The 18,872-nt window shown below is 41.5% G+C and overlaps 1 protein-coding gene across 5 annotated transcripts in view; it reads left to right on the top strand.

The window, feature by feature from the left end:
- Nucleotides 1-18,872, top strand: part of AFF3 (ALF transcription elongation factor 3) — a 613,873-nt gene that overhangs the window by 301,914 nt on the left and 293,087 nt on the right. For all 5 annotated transcript variants that reach the window (XM_010352080.3, XM_074404166.1, XM_074404177.1 and 2 more), the window contains one exon: nucleotides 3,337-3,384. In XM_010352080.3, coding sequence (XP_010350382.3) covers nucleotides 3,337-3,384 — 48 coding nt within the window. The remainder of the gene's footprint in view (nucleotides 1-3,336; nucleotides 3,385-18,872) is intronic.

Below are 18,872 nucleotides of genomic sequence, written 5' to 3'. Positions count from 1 at the left end.
AGGGTTATAGGGGAGATAGTTACAAAAGCAACCTGTCATTTATATAAACTACATCAAAAGAAATTAAAGTGTGACATTCAAGGAAGCTTAGCTTTAAGGAATCAAACCCAAAGTTTACTTTGAACAGTCTTTTTAGTATGCTGTTATATCTGGGTGATTCCACCAGGAGAACATGAGGTCCAGTTTTTCTTGATTGTTTTACGGTGAAAAATAAAGCACATTGAGAATTCAGCATTTGCCCTGCCAGCATGTTACACAGTAGGAAATGGCTGGGACTTAGAAGTAGGGTAAGAGATGTGATTAATGCTTGTAGGTTTGACAGTACATTTTCCAATTCAGACCACTCATTCCCACCATGAACGCCAAAGGAAATCCTTCTAAGTCACCATCAAGCCCTGGCCCAACTGAGACTTTCCTATATAACCTTTGTGATGGTCACCTCAGGCTTCCCTAGAAAAGGAGCAGGTTCCAAAAGAGCTCTCTGATCCAGTTTTATTAGAGTGTCAGAATGGCGACATTTCCAGAACAGTCCCAGGGTAAGGAATTGGGGATGGGAGTGAAAGTTTGTGATAAGCGTGTGGTCAACTCAAGCTTTTGTGAAAACGGAAGGATGAGTATAGGAAAGGGTGTGAAGTATTAGTAAAAGCATTGGTGTCATGATATTGAACACTCTTTTTCTTGGCTTACAAGGACAGATAGACATATTCTCTTCATGCACTGCTAGTAACAGTAGCTGTGCCTTGCACATTTTGTTGTTGATTTTTTAATGATCTGACTAGAATGCAGCAAAAAGAGAGCATTCCATTTAAATGAAAATTCACCAAATAAGAGGAAAATAAACTTCACCTAAAAGTTCCCAGACTATTGTTGTCAAAGACCTATATAAAAGAGCTAAAACTGTCTAAAACTCTTGAAAGAAAACAAACATAATGGTAAATTTTCACGGCTTGAATTTAGCAGTGGTTTCTTAGATATGACACTCAAAAGCTTGAACAGCAGAAGAAAAAAAACAGACAAATTGGACTTCATCAAAATTAAAGTTTTGTACACCCAGGAACACTACCAAGAGAGTGAAAAAACAACGGATAGAATGGAAGAAACTATTTGTAAATCATATACCTGCTAAGGGTCTAATATCCAAAATATACAAAAAACCCCTACAATAAAGCAATAAAAACACAACCCAATTAAAACATGGGCAAAATACTTGAACAAACATTTCTCCAAGGAAGATAAACAAATGTTCAATAACACAAGATGCTCAGCATCATTTGTCATTAAGAAAATGCAGGTCAAAACCACAATGAGATACCATTTCATATCCTCTAGGATAGCTATTATAAAGTAGAATAAAATAGCGAAAATGTGGAGAAATTAGAATCCTCATACATTGATGGTGGGAATATGAAATGGTACAGCCACTGTGGAAAATAATTTGACTGTTCCTCCAAAAGTTAAAATAGGCCAGGCACAGTGGCTCACACCTGTAATTCCAGCCCTTTGGGAGGTCGAGGCGAGTGGGTCACCTGAGGTCAGGAGTACAAGACCAGCCTGGCCAACATGGTGAAACCCCATCTCTACTAAAAGTACAAAAATTAGCTGGGCATGATGGCAGGCACCTGATTACAATCCCAACTACTCAGGAGGTGGAGGCAGGAGAATTGCTTGAACCCAGGAGGTGGAGGCTGCAGTGAGCTGAGATCGCGCCATTGCACTCCAGCCTGGGTGACAAGAGTGAAACTCTATCTCAAAAAAAAAAAAGTTAAAGCAGAGATTACTATATGGTAACTCTATGTGACCTTGGGCAAGTCATGTAAACTTTCTGGGCTTCAGGTGGGAGACTTCAGTAAATCCCCTAATTCTGGGTAGGAGAAGGTCTCAATCATGTGTGGGACCCTTTCAAGCCTCACTTATCTTCCTTCACCCTAGTCCTTTACTTCAGTGAAAAATAAAGTGTTTCAAAGGAACTGCTCTACCCTAGGACAAGGAATGAGCTGGCAGACACAGGGCATGGAGAGTGTGATGGCACGGTCACTGGGAGCCTTCTTAATATTTTTAAAGTTCTAATGCGGATTCTGTTGAGCCTCATGCCACTCAGAACTGCAGGAAGTAAACTCCTTCATTTCTTCATACACCTAACACCAGCCAGTAGTTATTGCATATGCCCCATGTTGTGTGGAGCACAGTGCTGGAAGACAGGGAGCCCCCAAATCCAGGGAGCTGATGTTTTAGAGGGACAGGAGATTACTAGGGCCTTCACTATTGAATTGCAGTCGTGGTGAGGGCTCTGAAGAAGTGGAGGCTGCTGTGGGCAAGCACTCCAGAGTCAGGGGTGACCGCTCTGAGGAAGTCGTGAATAAGCTGCTGTCCGAAGGAGGACTTAACTAGGAATTAAGTAGGAAATTAATTCCCAGGAAAGGTGCAGATAGCATTCCTGGCAAGAGAGAACAGTGAGGAGGAAGCGAGAGTAGGCTTGGAGAAGAGCCTCATTCTGGGATGTCACAGCGACATCCTTGTCACTGTCTCAGGTTGTTTAGGTGAATGTCAACCTGAATTGTAGGACCAAGAGAAGTGATCTCCCTGAGACCACAAGTAGACATTTCACCACCATCCACTGCTTCTGTGTCCCCACAAATCCACATCCAGCACTCTTGGCTGGGTAGCCAGCAGGGACCACACAGAATCTCTGGAACTTGAAATGCTCCCCAGAGTCAGCTGTGACCTGAAGCCACTGCACCTCAAAGCGTCTTCACATCCGCCCAGCTCAGGGCAGCGTGAGTGACAGAACAAGTGACTCGAGCATGACGCCCCACAAGCCAGGCCAACGTCCAGAGGCTGTTTCTCTTTTTGGTCTTTCAGTTTACTCCCCATCAAACCAGTAAACCTAGGCTCTGAGGGCAGTGGCACTACCAGACTTCTACTTAAGCCGTAGCAACCACTGTGGTACTCGGTAGGCCCATGGCATGTATTTGGTGGATAAATTGGATCCACTGTTGTAGCAGAGGCCACGGTTTCCACACATTCGTGGAGCCCAAGGTGGGTGGAGCTCATACCCGCTGGTCACATTTTGTATGCTTAAAGTGGGCTGGTTGGAGAGGCCACAGTTGAGCCTCTGGGATGCATGTGTGGTGCTCCAGCTGGGGACAGAGGAGCAGCAGCCACAATGAGACCTGGCTGTCAGGGAAGGGAGCCTGTCCGTCAATCCCAGCAGACATCTCCTCAACCTATAACTCAATTAATATTTTTTTTTGGACACTAATTTGGAAGCTTGTGTGTCTTCTCTGTGATCATCAATCTATGCCATCAGGCTTAATTTTTTTTTTCCTTTGCTTTCAGGAGAGTAGATCTGGAGAAAACAACAGCTGTGTTGAAGAAATAATCCGGGTAAGATTATTCTTTAAACAGTCTTATCAATCTGTGGGACATAGACTCCAAATAAAAAGGAAACCTGTGAATCCATGATAAAGGAGCCCATAGTTTTGTTGTCTGATATTTACCTTTTCTGAGATTAGTCACATAAGTTTTTGAAACAACACTTCTTTTAGTAATCTAGGAGCTGCGCCCCCTCTGGACACCTCTGTACAGACTGAAGTGACACCCTATTAAAGTAATCAGCTGGAAGACATTAGAACAGAATTTAGATGAAAAATATGCTGGTGCTCACATTTAGATGCCCCATTTATCACCCTGCTATTTAAAAGCATCCTTTAATAGTCTGCACTTTTTTTGAGTCAGGCAAGGGTTGCCTGGTTATTTTTCCTGTAAACTTAATTGGAATCAGAAGCACTTAACAAAGAGGTAATGCTCAGGATCTGGAACTGCGTTTCCCTATTGTTTCACATGGTATTTTCGCTGTCACCCTCTGTGTTTACTGTGGGTTCCCTCCCTGAACCAGTTTCGTGCCCAGAATGACTTAGATCTGCACAACTGAGCTGTTGTGCAGCTCAGTGTTTTCTCAAATATTCAGATATATGATCAGGATTTCGTCATCAACCCATATTTTTTTCTTCACTCATATGTTTTCAGGGGAGTTACCTAATGATTTACAGTTCTCAAAAAGCTGATACTACACTGGGCAAAACACCAACACAAATTAGGCCAGATGGTACAGAATTTCACTGTAAAAAAAAAATTAATACGGTCTTTTCTTTTGGACATCCTACACACTTTTTTTTAATTGCTAGTAAACTACAGTAATATAATTACGTGGGTTAAAATTTTACGTTAACTATTTTAAAAAGCCTGATGTTTTTCTTTCTGGAAAGCATGATTTCATAAATAAATCTAAGTCTCAAGTTGAACCAGAATAACTAATTGAGGTGAGATTTGTTGAATTCGTAATGATTTTTTTTTTCTGGCAGAGATTTATAGAGAAAACAATTGTCAAAACAGACAGCTTCATTTCTGGCATTTAAGTATATGTTAAATAAAATACATAGTTACTTTGTATCTATATTGTCTCTCTTCCGGGGCTTTGTTTCCGAACAGTCAACGTGAGATGCTGATATAACTTTTCCTGTTTTTCTCGTTTTTCTCTTTCAACATACTTTCATGTTTGGAGTTCACATATTCCTTTTTTTTTTTCTTTTTGAGACGGAGTCTTGCTCTGTTGCCAGGCTGGAGTGCAGTGGCATAATCTCAGCTTACTGCAACCTCTGACTCCCTGGTTGAAGTGATTCTTCTGCCCCAGCCTCCTGAGAAGCTGGGATTACAGGAACATGCCACCACGCCCAGCTAATTTTTATATATTTTTAGTAGAGACAGAGTTTCACCATGTTGGCCAGGATGGTCTTGATCTCCTGACCTTGTGATCTGCCTGCCTCGGCCTCCCAAAGTGCTGGGATTACAGGCATGAGCCACCATGCCTGACCCACCTATTACATTTTTAAGCCATCTTCCTTTAATTGGTTGTGGTGTTTATGTCTGCAAAAGGATAGTACCAAAACACACCAGTCCCCTCTTTGGTTTCCCAAAGTAGAAAAATTCTAACTTCTTATTCTCTCTTGGTCCTTCTGAGAATATGGAAGAAATCCATCCTTTGACCTTCCTATTCTATTCTCCAAACAGGGCTTGAAATTTGAATAAAGACTTGAGTAATTCACATACCGAAAGGATAGAGTTTTGGTAAAGCAAAATTCCATTCGAATAAAACTGAGTGCCACAATCAAGAGCTCGTACAGCTTTATAATTACTGTTTTCTAAAGAGAACTGATGAGAACCTCATGCCCCCTCGATGCAGTCCTTCCTTTCCTCCCATCACCAGTGCTGCCGCTGTGCCACGACCCTCTTCAGATGAGGCCTGAAACAGAAGGGGAACATGGACCCACCAGATCACTAATTTGTGTCCCTATGCAAGGCTGAAGTCTGCACGTGTGTGCAAGAGTGCAGTAAAGATGGTGGCTGGATTAGGAGGCAGCCGAGCTCCGAATTCTACTCTTCCTAACCCCATGAACAGCAGTCCGGAGGGGAGGTGGGATTGATGAGGAGGAAACAGACATGATGGTGGCACCAGTAGCACCCAGTTGAGCTGGAGCCTTTACTCTCTCTTTCCACTTGTCAGGCAAAGTGTGAGTCATAGTAGTTGGTATTTGGGAGCTCCTAGGGGATCATGTTAGTATTCCCAGTGTTTCCTGACATCAGTCATTCTCCAAAATCACCTACCCCTCTTACCCTCCAAACACAAGCACAGGACTCCTTCTCAGTTACCGCCCATGGTATATGTAGTGTATCTGTCACACACCAGCCTTCCTCTGAGACTGTGACCTCAAGGGCAGAGAAAGCCAGAGTGGTTGATGAGTAGATAAAGCTAAGCAAGAGAGGCAAAAGGAGCCAGGTCATAGATCCTATAAGACGCAGATCAGCTGAGCATTTGAGCAGAGTGGTGTGATCACATTAGCAGTTTAAATGCCCCACTCTGGCTGCTGTGGACAGGGGATCCACTGGGAAAAGGAGAAGCAAGAGGGAGTGGAAGGCTCTTGGGGGAATCCAGATGAGAGATGCTTGGTGGCGTGCTTACGGCCATGGGAAACATTAGGGGAGATCCTAGTTTGCAAGGAGGGAGGAAATCATAATTTCATTTTTAGACGTGGTGAGTTTGATGTGCCTTTGGAACATTCAACTAAACATAGAGAACATAGAATAACGTATTGAAGGTCAGGAAGTCAGAGCAGAGTTCTGAGGTGTTAGACCAACATTTTGGATTAATTAGTATGTCATTGGTAATAACATCATAGAAATAGGTAAATTTTTCTGGAGAGAGACCAACGAACAGGGAAAATCTGAATTGTGACTTTTAGAGACTCAGGGAAGGAAGAGTCGCTGGGAAATGGAAGTGAGAGAGAGTGACCAGAAAAGTGGAGGGAAAATTATGACAGTGAAAAGTCATGGAATCCAAGGAATGAGATTCAAGCTCAGTGATGTTGAGAGTTTCTGAGAGGACAAGAAAGATGAGGATCTAAAACCACCCAATGGATCAGGCCACAGAAACGTTGCTGGGGACTTTTGTGAGTGCTGTTTCCATGGAGTGGAGGGGGCAGAAGCCAAACTAGAGAAAGCAGAAAATGTAGTCAATGAGTTTAGAGACTTCTTGGGAGGAAAGGTTATCACTTCCCTTTCCAATTGCAATACATCCCACATACAATAGCAACCACCCAGTGATGAAGAGCTAAGTTTACTGAGCATTCATTGTGTTTTCGGCACAGTTCTAAGCTGTGATTTAACCATGGCAGCTGCCTCGGGAGATAGGCATTGGTAACATTCCCATTTTACAGATGAGGAAATGGGTGAGGAGAAGTTCAATACAATTTGCCCAAGGTCACACACCTAGCAAGTAGTAGAACTGGGATTCTAATGAAGACACCTTACAGGGTAACCTGTCTCTTAACTACTATGCTGACTTACTAGATGAAGAAGTCCCCCTGGCTTATTAATGAAACTACTCAGGCAATTTGTTGTGAATGGGAGTTTTCCCATTTCTACCTGTTTATGATTCGCAAGTGCCAGATCATGCATTTATGCAGTTAAATTTAGAGGTTTTATAGCCTGTGTTATCAACCTCATCTTGAGCTGCTGCTTCTCTCCTCCTCATTTTTGCTGAGGTGACTGTTTTCAAGTCATTTGAATATTACATTGTGTTCTAACATATAATTACTTTTTATTCTTACTCAGAGAGTTTTAATCCTGGGACCCAATAAATCTGTGTGTTATTGCAAAATTCTCTTCACTGAGGGAGAAATTAGAAAAGAGTTCTGTGAGGATAGGTGGTCAGGGCTAGAAGCCTTCATGGCTGACATATGTTTCTAACAGGCAGTTTTCTAAGTTACACTCTATTTCATCCTTAAAGGTTCCAGTGCTGTAATACTTAGGTGCTTTTCATAGCATTATCCATTAACATAGAATGGCATTAACATTTGTTCAGCAAATAAAATTCGTTTACTACTTAACGGGTGGGGGTGCAGGGCTGGAATCTGGGATGTACAGGTTTTGTGCAAGACAGCTTTAGATGGCATTTGTTGAAGGCACTCATAGCATAGAGTGCCTTTGTAATAAGAGACCAGTGTTTGTTTGAGATTCCGGTTTGGACTTAAGGAATTAATTTAGAGACAATTTCAGTGCAACATCTGAGCAGATTACTTTCTTGGCTTTCATCATCTTTAGCCACTAATTTCAGTGTGCTGTAAAATATTCTTAGTGAACATTTACATAGAGTTGCATTTCTGTTTATCTGAAGGGGGTTAGTGGTGCTTGTTTAAATCTTGGAGACCTCAGCTAGTTTCCTGACGTTATAGTGGAACAAACTTCAGGCAAATAAAGGGAACTCATTTTTTCCTTGGTTTCCCAGAAACTCAGGAGTAGCCTGGATGAGATGGTTTCCAGTTGTTGTCTTGGGAGATTTGTGAGTTGAGGGCACTGATCTGGGAAATGCACATTAACATGACCCCTCGCATGTGCAGACCTCGGATGGGGGGACAAGAGAAGCCTTGTGCTCAAAAATATCAATCAAATGAAAACATACTCGCCATTCTATGCCTGCCGGAAGGTAGACAACAAAGAGATGACTTGTTTTCAGTGACCTATTTGGGTCATTTGCAGAGCCGGACCTGGGTCAAATCTTCCCTGCTTCAGAGCAGGCAGGCTTTTTTTCTAGCTCATACTGTTTCCTTTATAAGTTATTTCATTTGTTTCCAACAGCAAAGATTTCATTAGTGATGAAATGAAGCCCACTAATGGCAAAATCAATCCAGGTGTAACTGTAGAGGTGCCCCATTAATACATCCCATTACTTCCATTACTTGCTGTAGTAAAATAAACTCAAAACAAAAGTCAGCCTGATGGAGGTCTAGAGAAATTCACTGAGCACAACTTTAAATAAGACTAGCCAAGATAAATTAGTTTACTTGTTAGTGCTATGTTTTCTTTTAGCATTTGACCACCTGAACAGTTAGGAACAGAAACACCATACTTTTATATCTCATTTTATATCTGTGAGATGAACTGTTAATAAATGCTATCATACTAATCCTTTGGGGTGAAACAAAAAGCCCTTCCGAAATGGCTCCACTTCTGCCTGTCGAGGGCACACTGGTGCCTGGGAGCTGTGGCCAGCAGCTTGCCACTATGTTGCAGGACCATGTGGTATACTCTGTGGACTTGGCAGTGACTCTGGAGGTGTTCATTTTCTAACAGAGGTAGGACAAGAGATCACCCTAATTCAGAATCTGTTCTGAGCCTAGAGACTTTGGGGTGATGGCTGAAGGAACACTGGAGGTCCAGAAGCTCCTGTTGAGAGTGAACAGCTCCACCCTTTGATATTTACCTGTTTCATTTTGATACACATCATTAGAAATCACAAAGTTGCTTGCAGAATCATATGCCTAGAAGGTGAAGGGTATGTTAGCAGCCCAAGCATCTAAAAATCTGTGAGATTATAACTTCTGCCCTAATAGTAAACAGTGGGTTCTGCTACCGCAGTCAACATCTTTTCATGGGGTATTTGTCGATATTTTACTGCAGAGGTTTCACAGTTTCTTGGAGATACTTGGAGAACTTCAGCACTACGTAAGAGGACCAAAGCAAGTATGTCAAATAGAAGTAGATGTACTCAGTACCTTAGAACTCCTGCCACATGTAGAAGACACTGAGCAGGTGGCATTAGTGAGTTAGAGGAAGAATGCAGGGGAGAAAACAAACAGAAGTGTGCTGCTTTCAACAGTAGTGCTTCCCTGAAATGTGGTTTGCAGAGACCACAGCCCCAGTAGCACAAAACAAGGGTGGGATTGGAGCTGAGAGATAACAACCTTACTGGCCTCGTATGTATGTGGGACTGGACTACACGTTGTCATCCATATAGTCTGTTCACATTTTGATAGCATCTTTATAGTTTTTTCTTCTTTGTAGTTGAGTGAGCATTTTCCAAAAAATAAGGGCTTAAATGTGAATCATCTAGAACAAGAAGCGCAAATTCTTATCTTTATCCATGAAGGAGGTTTTCTATTGCAGTGTTTTTTAACTGTACAGAGTTGAATGTCAAATCATAGTATCCATCACAACTTTCAAATGTGTAAATTCCCCAAACACTTAATTTATTTTCAATCTGGGTTTCATTTGAGTGTTCTTCTCCAACAGTGAAATGCTAGTGTTCAGTACTAGCCAACTAGCCTGGTTTATGTCATTTGTTACCTTTATTTAAGAGAACCAATGCAATTTTATTTTTTCTTTCTTGTTTCCATGCTTAATATCACCATACGTATTCATCAGACTTTGAAAACTTGCTGGCGATCAGAACTGAAAAATTATATAGTTATTATATTTTAAGGCATTTAAAAAGTTTTTAGAATACTAATTGAGAAGCACACAGCAGGTGCTTGAATAATATGATTTTTTTCCTTTTGTTTTAATTGCATTTTAGGTTTTGGGGTACATGTGAAGAACATGCAAGATTGTTGCATAGGTACACACATGGCAGTGTGATTTGCTGCCTTCCTCCCCTTCACCTATATCTGGCATTTCTCCCCATGCTGTCTCTCCCCAATTCCCCACCCCCTACTGTCCCTCCCCTATTTCCCCCCAACAGACCCCAGTGTGTGATGCTCCCCTCCCTGTGTCCATGTGTTCTCATTGTTCAACACCCGCCTATGAGTGAGAACATGCAGTGTTTGATTTTCTGTTCTTGTGTCAGTTTGCTGAGAATGATGGTTTCCAGGTTCATCCATGTCCCTACAAAGGACACGAACTCATCGTTTTTGATGGCTGCATAACATTCCATGTTGTATATGTGCCACATTTTCTCTGTTCAGTCTATCATCAATGGGCATTTGAGCTGGTTCCAGGTCTTTCCTATTGTAAACAGTGCTGCAATGAACATTCGTGTGCATGCGTCCTTATAGTAGAATGATTTGTAATCCTTTGGATATATACGCAGTAATGGGATTGCTGGGTCAAATGGAATTTCTATTTCTGGGTCCTTGAGGAATCGCCACACTGTCTTCCACAATGGTTGAACTAATTTACACTCCCACCAACAGTGTAAAAGTGTTCCTCTATCTCCACATCCTCTCCAGCATCTGTTGTTTCCAGTTTTTTAATGATCGCCATTCTAACTGGTGTGAGATGGTATCTCAATGTAGTTTTGATTTGCATTTCTCTGATGACCAGTGATGATGAGCATTTTTTAATATGTTTGTTGGCCTCATGTATGTCTTCTTTTGTAAAGTGTCTGTTCATATCCTTCGCCCACTTTTGAATGGGCTTGTTTTTTTCTTGTAAATCTGTTTTAGTTCTTTGTAAGTTCTGGATATCAGCCCTTTGTCAGAAGGGTAGACTGCAAGAATGTTTTCCCATTCTGTTGGTTGCCGATTCACTCTACTGACTGTTTCTTTTGCTGTGCAGAAGCTGTGGAGTTTGATTAGGTCCCATTTGTCTATTTTGGCTTTTTTTGCCAATGCTTTTGGTGTTTTGATCATGAAGTCCTTGCCTACACCTACGTCCTGTATGGTTTTGCCTAGATTTTTTCTAGGGTTTTTATGGTGTTAGGTCTTATGTTTAAGTCTTTAATCCATCTGGAGTTAATTTTGGTGTAAGGTGTCAGGAAGGGGTCCAGTTTCTGCTTTCTGCACATGGCTAGCCAGTTTTCCCAAAACCATTTATTAAACAGGGACTCCTTTCCCCATTGCTTGTTTTTGTCAGGTTTGTCAAAGATCACATGGTTGTAGATATGTTATGTTGCCTCCGAGGCCTCTGTTCTGTTCCATTGGTCTACATCTCTGTTTTGGTACCAGTACCATTCTGTTTTGATTACTGTAGCCTTGCAGTATAGTTTGAAGTCCAGTAGTGTGATGCCTCCTGCTTTGTTCCTTTTGCTTAGAATTGACTTGGCTATGTGGGCTCTCTTTTGGTTCCATATGAAGTTTAAGGTGTTTTTTTCCAGTTGTGTGAAAAAGGTCATAGGTAGCTTGATGGGGATAGTGTTGAATCTGTAAATTACTTTGGGCAATATGGCCATTTTCATGATATTGATTCTTCCTAACCATGAACATGGAATGTTTCTCCATCTGTTTGTGTCCTCTCTTATTTCGTTGAGCAGTGGTTTGTAGTTCTCCTTGAAGAGGTCCTTTACGTTCCTTGTTAGTTGTATTCTTAGGTATTTTATTCTCTTTGTAGCAATTGTGAATGGCAGTTCGTTCTTGATTTGGCTCTCTTTAAGTCTGTTACTGGTGTATAGGAATGCTTGTGATTTCTGCACATTGATTTTTTTATCCTGAGACTTTGCTGAAGTTGCTTATCAGTTTCAGGAGATTTTGGGCTGAGACAATGGGTTCTTCTAGATGTAAAATCATGTCATCTGCAAATAGAGACAATTTGACTTCCTCTTTTCCTATTTGAATATCCTTTATTTCTTTTTCTTGCCTGATTGCTCTGGCTAGAACTTCCAGTACTATATTGAATAGGAGTGGTGAGAGAGTGCATCCTTGTCTAGTGCCAGATTTCAAAGGGAATGCTTCCAGCTTTTGCCCATTCAGTATGATATTGGCTGTAGGTTTGTCATAAATAGTTTTTATTATTTTGAGATATGTTCCATCAATACCTAGTTTATTGAGGGTTTTTAGCATAAAGTGCTGTTGACTTTTCTCAAAGGCCTTCTCTGTATCAATTGAGATAATCATGTGGTTTTTGTCTTTGGTTCTGTTTATGTGGTGAATTATGTTTATAGACTTCTGTATATTGAACCAGCCTTGCATCCCCGGAATGAATCCTACTTGACCATGGTGGATAAGATTTTTGATGTGCTGTTGCAATCAGCTTGCCAGTATTTTATTGAAGATTTTTGCATCGATGTTCATCATGGATATTGGCCTGAAGTTTTCTTTTCTTGCTGAGTCTCTGCTGGGTTTTGCTATCAGGATGATGTTGGTCTCATAAAATGATGTGGGAAGGAGTCCCTCTTTTTGGATTATTTGGAGTAGTTTCAGAAGGAACAGTAGCAGCTCCTCTTTATATGTCTGGTAGAATTCGGCTGTGAACCCATCTGGACCTGGGCTTATTTTGGGTGGTAGTCTCTTAATTGCTGCCTCAACTTCAGACCTTGTTATTAGTCTATTCAGGGTTTTGACTTCTTCCTGGTTTAGGCTTGGGAAGATGCAAGTGTCCAGGAATTTATCCATTTCTTCCAAGTTTACTAGTTTATGTGCATAGACTTGTTTGTAATAATCTCTGATGATGGTTTGAATTTCTGTGGAATCTGTGGTGATATCTCCTTTATCATTTTTTATTGCATCTATTTTATTATTTTCTCTTTTCTTTTTCATTAATCTGGCTAGAAGTTTGTCTATTTTGTTGATCTTTTCAAAAAACTAGATCCTGGATTGATTGATATTTTGAAGGGTTTTTTTGTGTCTCCGTCTCCTTCAGTTCTGCTCTGATCTTAGTTATTTCTTGTCTTCTGCTAGGTTTTGAGTTTTTTTGATCTTGCTCCTCTAGCTTTTTCAATTTTGATGCTAGGATTTCAATTTTAGATCTCTCCTTGCTTCTCATGTGGGCATTTATTGCTACATATTTTCCTCTAGAGACTGCTTTAAATGTGTCCCAGAGATTGTGGTATGTTGTGTCTTTGTTCTCATTGGTTTCGAAGAACATTTTTATTTCTGCCTTCATTTCATTGTTTATCCAGTCAGCATTCAAGAGCCAGTTGTTCAGTTTCCATGAAGCTGTGCGGTTCTGAGTTAGTTTCTTAATCCTGAGTTCTAATTTGATTGCACTGTGGTCTGAGAGACTGTTTGTTATGATTTTCATAATTTTGCATTTGCTGAGGAGTGATTTGCTTCCAATTATGTGGTCAGTTTTAGAGTAGGTATGATGTGGTGCTCAGAAGAATGTATATTCTGTGGATTTGGGGTGGAGAGTTCTGTAAATGTCTATTAGGTGTGCTTGGTCTAGGTCTGAGTTCAAGTCCTGGATATCCTTGTTAATTTTCTGTCTCGTCTATCTGTCTAATATTGACAATGGGGTGTTAAAGTCTCCCACTATTATTGTGTGGGAGTCTAAGTCTCTTTGTAAGTCATTAAGAACTTGCCTTATGTATCTGGGGGCTCCTGTATTGGGTGCGTATATATTTAAGATTGTTAGCTCTTCTTGTTGCATTGATCCTTTTACTGTTATGTAATGTCCTTCTTTGTCTCTTTTGATTTTTGTTGATTTAAAGTCTGTTTTATCAGAGATGAGAATTGCAACTCCTGCTTTTTTTTGCTCTCCATTTGTTTGGTAAATCTTCCTCTATCCCTTTATTTTGAGCCTTTGTGTATCCTTGCATGTGAGATGGGTTTCCTGGATACAGCACACCAATGGGTTTTGGCTTTTTATCCAATTTGCCAGTCTGTGGCTTTTGATTGGGGCATTTAGCCCATTTACATTTAGGGTTAATATTGTTATGTGTGAATTTCATACTGCCATTTTAGTGCTAGCTGGCTGTTTTGCCTGTTAGTTGATGCAGTTTCTTCATTGTGTTGATGCTCTTTACCATTTGGTATGTTTTTGGAGTGGCTGGTACTGGTTGTTCCTTTCTATGTTTAGTGCCTCTTTCAGGAGCTCTTGGAAAGCAGGCTTGGTGGTGATGAAATCTCTGAGTACTTGCTTGTTCGCAAAGGATTTTATTTTTCCTTCACTTATGAAGCTTAGTTTGGCTGTATATGAAATTCTGGGTTGAAAGTTCTTTTCTTTAAGGATGTTGAATATTGGCCCCCACTCTCTTCTGGCTTATAGGGTTTCTGCTAAGAGATATGCTGTGAGTCTGATGGGCTTCCCTTTGTGGGTAACCCAACCTTTCTCTCTGGCTGCCCTTAGCATTTTCTCCTTCATTTCCACCCTGGTGAATCTGACAATTATGTGCCTTGGGGTTGCTTTTCTTGAGGAATATCTTTGTGGTGTTCTCTGTAATTCCTGGACTTGAATATTGGCCTGCCTTGCTAGGTTGGGGAAGTTTTCCTGGATGATATCCTGAAGAGAATTTTCCAGCTTGGATTCGTTCTCTCTGTCACGTTCAGGTACACCTATCAAACGTAGATTAGGTCTTTTCACATAGTCCCATATTTCTTGGAGACTTTGCTCATTCCTTTTTACCTTTTTTTCTCTAATCTTGCCTTCTCGTTTTATTTCATTGAGTTGATCTTCGACCTCTAATATCCGTTCCTCTGCTTGATCAATTCAGCTGTTGAAACTTGTGCATGCTTCACAAAATTCTCGTGTTGTGTTTTTGAGCTCCATCAATTCCATTATATTCCTCTCTAAGTTGTCTATTCTCGTTAGCATTTCATCAAATCTTTTTTCAAGGTTCTTAGTTTCTTTGCATTGGGGTAGAACATGTTGTTTTAGCTCATAGAAGTTTTTTATTACCCACCTTCTGAAACCTGATTCTGTCAATTCATCACACTGATTCTCCATCCAGCCTTGTTCCTTTGCTGGTGAGGAGTTGTGATCCCTTGTAGAAGGAGAGGCCTTCTGGTTTCAGGAGCTTTCATCCTTTTTGCACTGGTTTATTCTCATCTTTGTGGATTTATCCACCTATTGTCTTTGTAGTTGCTGACTTTCAGATTGGGTCTCTGAGTGGACGTCCCGTTTGTTGATGATGAAGTTATTTCTTTCTGTTTCTTAGTTTTCCTTCTAACAGTCTGGCCCCTCTGCTGTAGGACTGCTGAGGTCCACTCCAGGCCCTGCTTGCCTGGGAATCACCTGCAGTGGCTGCAGAACAGTAAGGGTTGCTGCCAGTGTCTTCTTCTGCTATCTTTGTCCCAGAAGGATACCCGCCAAATGTCAGTCTGAGCTCTCCTTTATGAGCTGAGTCTTTGGATATATGGGGGTCAGGGAGCTGCTTGAGGAGACAGTCTGTCCTTTATAGGAGCTCAAGTGCTGAGCTCTGATCTCCGATGTTCATTTAGAGCTGCTGGACAGGTATGTTTAAGTCTCCTTCAGCAGAACTCATAAACTCCCTTTTTTTCCCCCAGGTGCTCTGTCCCGGGTAGTTAGGGCTTTATTTATGAGTTTCCGTTGTGCTGCTGCCTTTTTATCAGGGCTGCCCTGCCCAGCAAGGAGGCAGCCTACTCACTGTCTGCCTGCAGAGGCTTTGCTGGGCTGCTGGCTGCCATGTGAACTTTCCTGCAGTCCTGTTTATAAGGGTTTAGTTAGAACTGCCTTGGCAAAGCCGGCCCACCTCTGTAATGGTGGACTCTCTCTGTAGTGGCAGGTTGCCTTGGCAACGGCGGACTGTCTCAGCAATGGCGGACTACCTCCGTAGTGATGGAGTGCCTCAGTAATGGCGGACGCCCCCTCCACAACAGAGCTGGACCATCCTGGGTTCAGCTGTGCTTGCTGTGAGACTCTCAACTCAGAGCGTTTCCAATTGCTGTTTCTTTGTGGGGATGGGACCAGCCGAGCCTGATCACCTGGCTCCCTGCCTCAGATCCTTTTTTTTTTTTATAATTGAACAGTCAACTCTCTCCCAGGTGTTCCAGTCACCTGTTGAAAAGGCTCTGGGATCTGTGTGATTTCCCGTTTGGCAACCCACTGCGCTGGCTGAAACAGCAGTGCTGAGATTCGCGGCATTTTTTTGCCTGGGAATCTCCTGGCCTGTCTCCCTGTTTCAGTCCCCTTTTTAATCAGATGAATGGGCGATCTGCCTTCCCAGAGCTCCAATCACCAGCTAAAATGGTACCCGGAACAGTGTGTTTTGTATGGAGAACCACCGCCCCGGGGCACCAGCAAAACAGCCTCCCTGGCGACCCGTGGGGCTCCTCCGCCTGGGAATCTCCTGATCTGTGGGCAATAAAAGTTCATCTGGAAATGTGACGTCCACTCACTCTCTGCGCTTTCACTGGGAGCTGCAACCCTGAGCTGTTCCTAGTCAGCCTTCTTGGATCCAACCCTGAATAATGTCATTTTATTAAACTTTGTTTTGTTATAAGGTTGCTGAGGAAAAAACCCCAATTCCCATCCAGGGCCATTGTGTGTGGAACCTGTACATTGCCCCCATGTCTGTGTGGGTTTTCTCTGGGGACTTCAGTTTCCTCTCGCATTTCAAAGATGTACTCTTTAGGTTCACTGGCATTTCTTCATGGTCCCAGTGTCAGTGAGGGTGGGTACGTCTGAGGGCACCTTGCCAGGGGTGGCATCCTGACCAGGGCTGGCACCCACCTTGCTCCAGCTACTCACCCCACTTAATTGGGATAAGCTACCTGAAAATGAATGAATGAATACAAATGAATCTAACCCCAAAATTCATCAAGTCTCCATAGTCATACAGATGCCAAACAATAAACAATGTGGTATGAAAACAGCAGGTGAGCAGGCCCTGTTGTGATTGTCTTTGTTTTTTTTTTTTTGTTTGTTTGTTTGTTGTTGCTGTTGTTTTGAGAAAGAGTCTCACTCTGTTTCCCAGGTTGGAGTGCAGTGGCATAATCTTGGCTCACTGCAGCCTCTGCCTCCTGGGTTCAAGTAGTTCTACTGCTTCAGCTTCCCAAGTAGCTAGAATTGCAGGTGCTCACCACCACACCAAGCTAATTTTTGTATTTTTAGTACAGATGGGGTTTCACCATGTTGGCCAGGCTGGTATCAAACTCCTGACCTCAGATGATCCACCTGCCTTGGCCTCCCAAAGTCTGGGTTGCAGGCATGAGCCACCACACCCAGCCCATGATTGTCTTTAAACTTCGTGGCAGGAGGAGGTGCTCCTTACAGTTTTTGCTTTGCAGACATTTATTCCTTGATGGAAACCACTACCACTACGACAGCAATCACTCACTGATTCACCAAGAATGGTGTAAGTAATTATCCTACTTGGTTTTCTGTTTTGATTTGTTTTTTGTTTGTTTGTTTGTTTTTTTGTTTTACTTTAAGTCCTGGGATACACGTGCAGAATGTGCAGGTTTGTTACGTTACATAAATACACATGTCCAATGGTGGTTTGCTGTGCCTATCAACCTGTCATCTAGGTTTTAAGCCCTGCATGCATTAGGCATTTGTCTTAATGCTCTCCCTGCTCGTGTTCCATACCCTCTGACAGGCCCTGGTGTATGATGTTCCCCTCCCTATGTCCATGTGTTTTTGTTGTTCAACTCCCACTTATGAGTGAAATATGCAGTGTTTGGTTTTCTGTTCCTGTGTTGGTTTGCTGAGAATGATGGCTTCCAGCTTCATCCATGTCCCTGCAAGAAACATGAACTCGTTCTTTTTTATGGCTGTATAGTATTCCATGGTGTATATGTGCCACATTTTCTTTATCCAGTGTATCATTGATGGCCATTTGGGTTGGTTCCAAGTCTTTCCTATTGTAAGTAGTGTTGCAATAAACATATGTGTACATGTGTCTTTATAGCACAGTGATTTATAATCCTTTAAATATATACCCAGTAATGGGATTGCTGGGTAAAATGGTATTTCTGGTTTTAGATCCTTGAGTAATCACCACACTGTCTTCCACAATGGGTGAACTAATTTACACTCCACCCACAGTGTAAAAGCATTCCTGTTTCTCCACAGCCTCGCCAGTGTCTGTTGTTTCCTGACTTTTTAATGATCACCATTCTAACTGGCATGAGATGGTATTTCATTGTGGTTTTGATTTGCATTTCTCTAATGAGCAGTGATGATTATCTTTTTTCCATGTTTTTTGGCTGTATAAATGTCTTCTTTTGAGAAGTGTCTGTTCATATCCTTCACCTGCTTTTGATAGGGCTGGTTTTTTCTTGTAAATTTGTTTAAGTTCCTTGTAGATTCTGGATATTAAACCTTTGTCAGATGAGTAGCTTGCAAAAATTTTCTCCCATTCTGTAGGTTGCCTGTTCATGCTGATGATAGTTTCTTTTGCTGTGCAGAAGCTCTTTAGTTCGATTAGATCCCATTTGTCAATTTTTAGTTCGATTAGATCCCATTTGTCAATTTTAGCTTTCATTGCCATTGCGTTTGGTGTTTTAGTGATGAAATCTTTGCCCATGCCTGTGTCCTGAATGGTATTGATCTTACTTGTTTTATTACTCTTTCTTAATGTATGCATAGCTCACATTTTTTCAGTGTTTAATATTAAAAGTGTTTGGACCTTATGGAGAAGTTTGATGTTTTTGTGATCAGAAATGTTCCACAGGAACTTTTTATTTTTTCTTTCTTGTTTCCATAGTTTTATCACCATATGTATAAACTCTTGTTTATATCAATCAGCCTTAAAAATTGGTTTTATTATATAGCATTTCACTTAGAAACCTCAGTTTCAAAGACCCTATTATGATGACATTACGTGAGGACTTCATGTAGAGACACCAAAATGTCTGCTGAAATGATATTAGTATTCAAAATATGAAAGCAAATAAGATTCTACTATAAGTATTTTTGGGCCA

The sequence above is a fragment of the Saimiri boliviensis genome, chromosome 1, assembly GCF_048565385.1.
Source record: "Saimiri boliviensis isolate mSaiBol1 chromosome 1, mSaiBol1.pri, whole genome shotgun sequence".
NCBI classification, from domain to species: domain Eukaryota; kingdom Metazoa; phylum Chordata; class Mammalia; order Primates; family Cebidae; genus Saimiri; species Saimiri boliviensis.
Note: the sequence above shows the minus strand (reverse complement) of the source record. Positions and strands in the feature narration are given on the sequence as shown.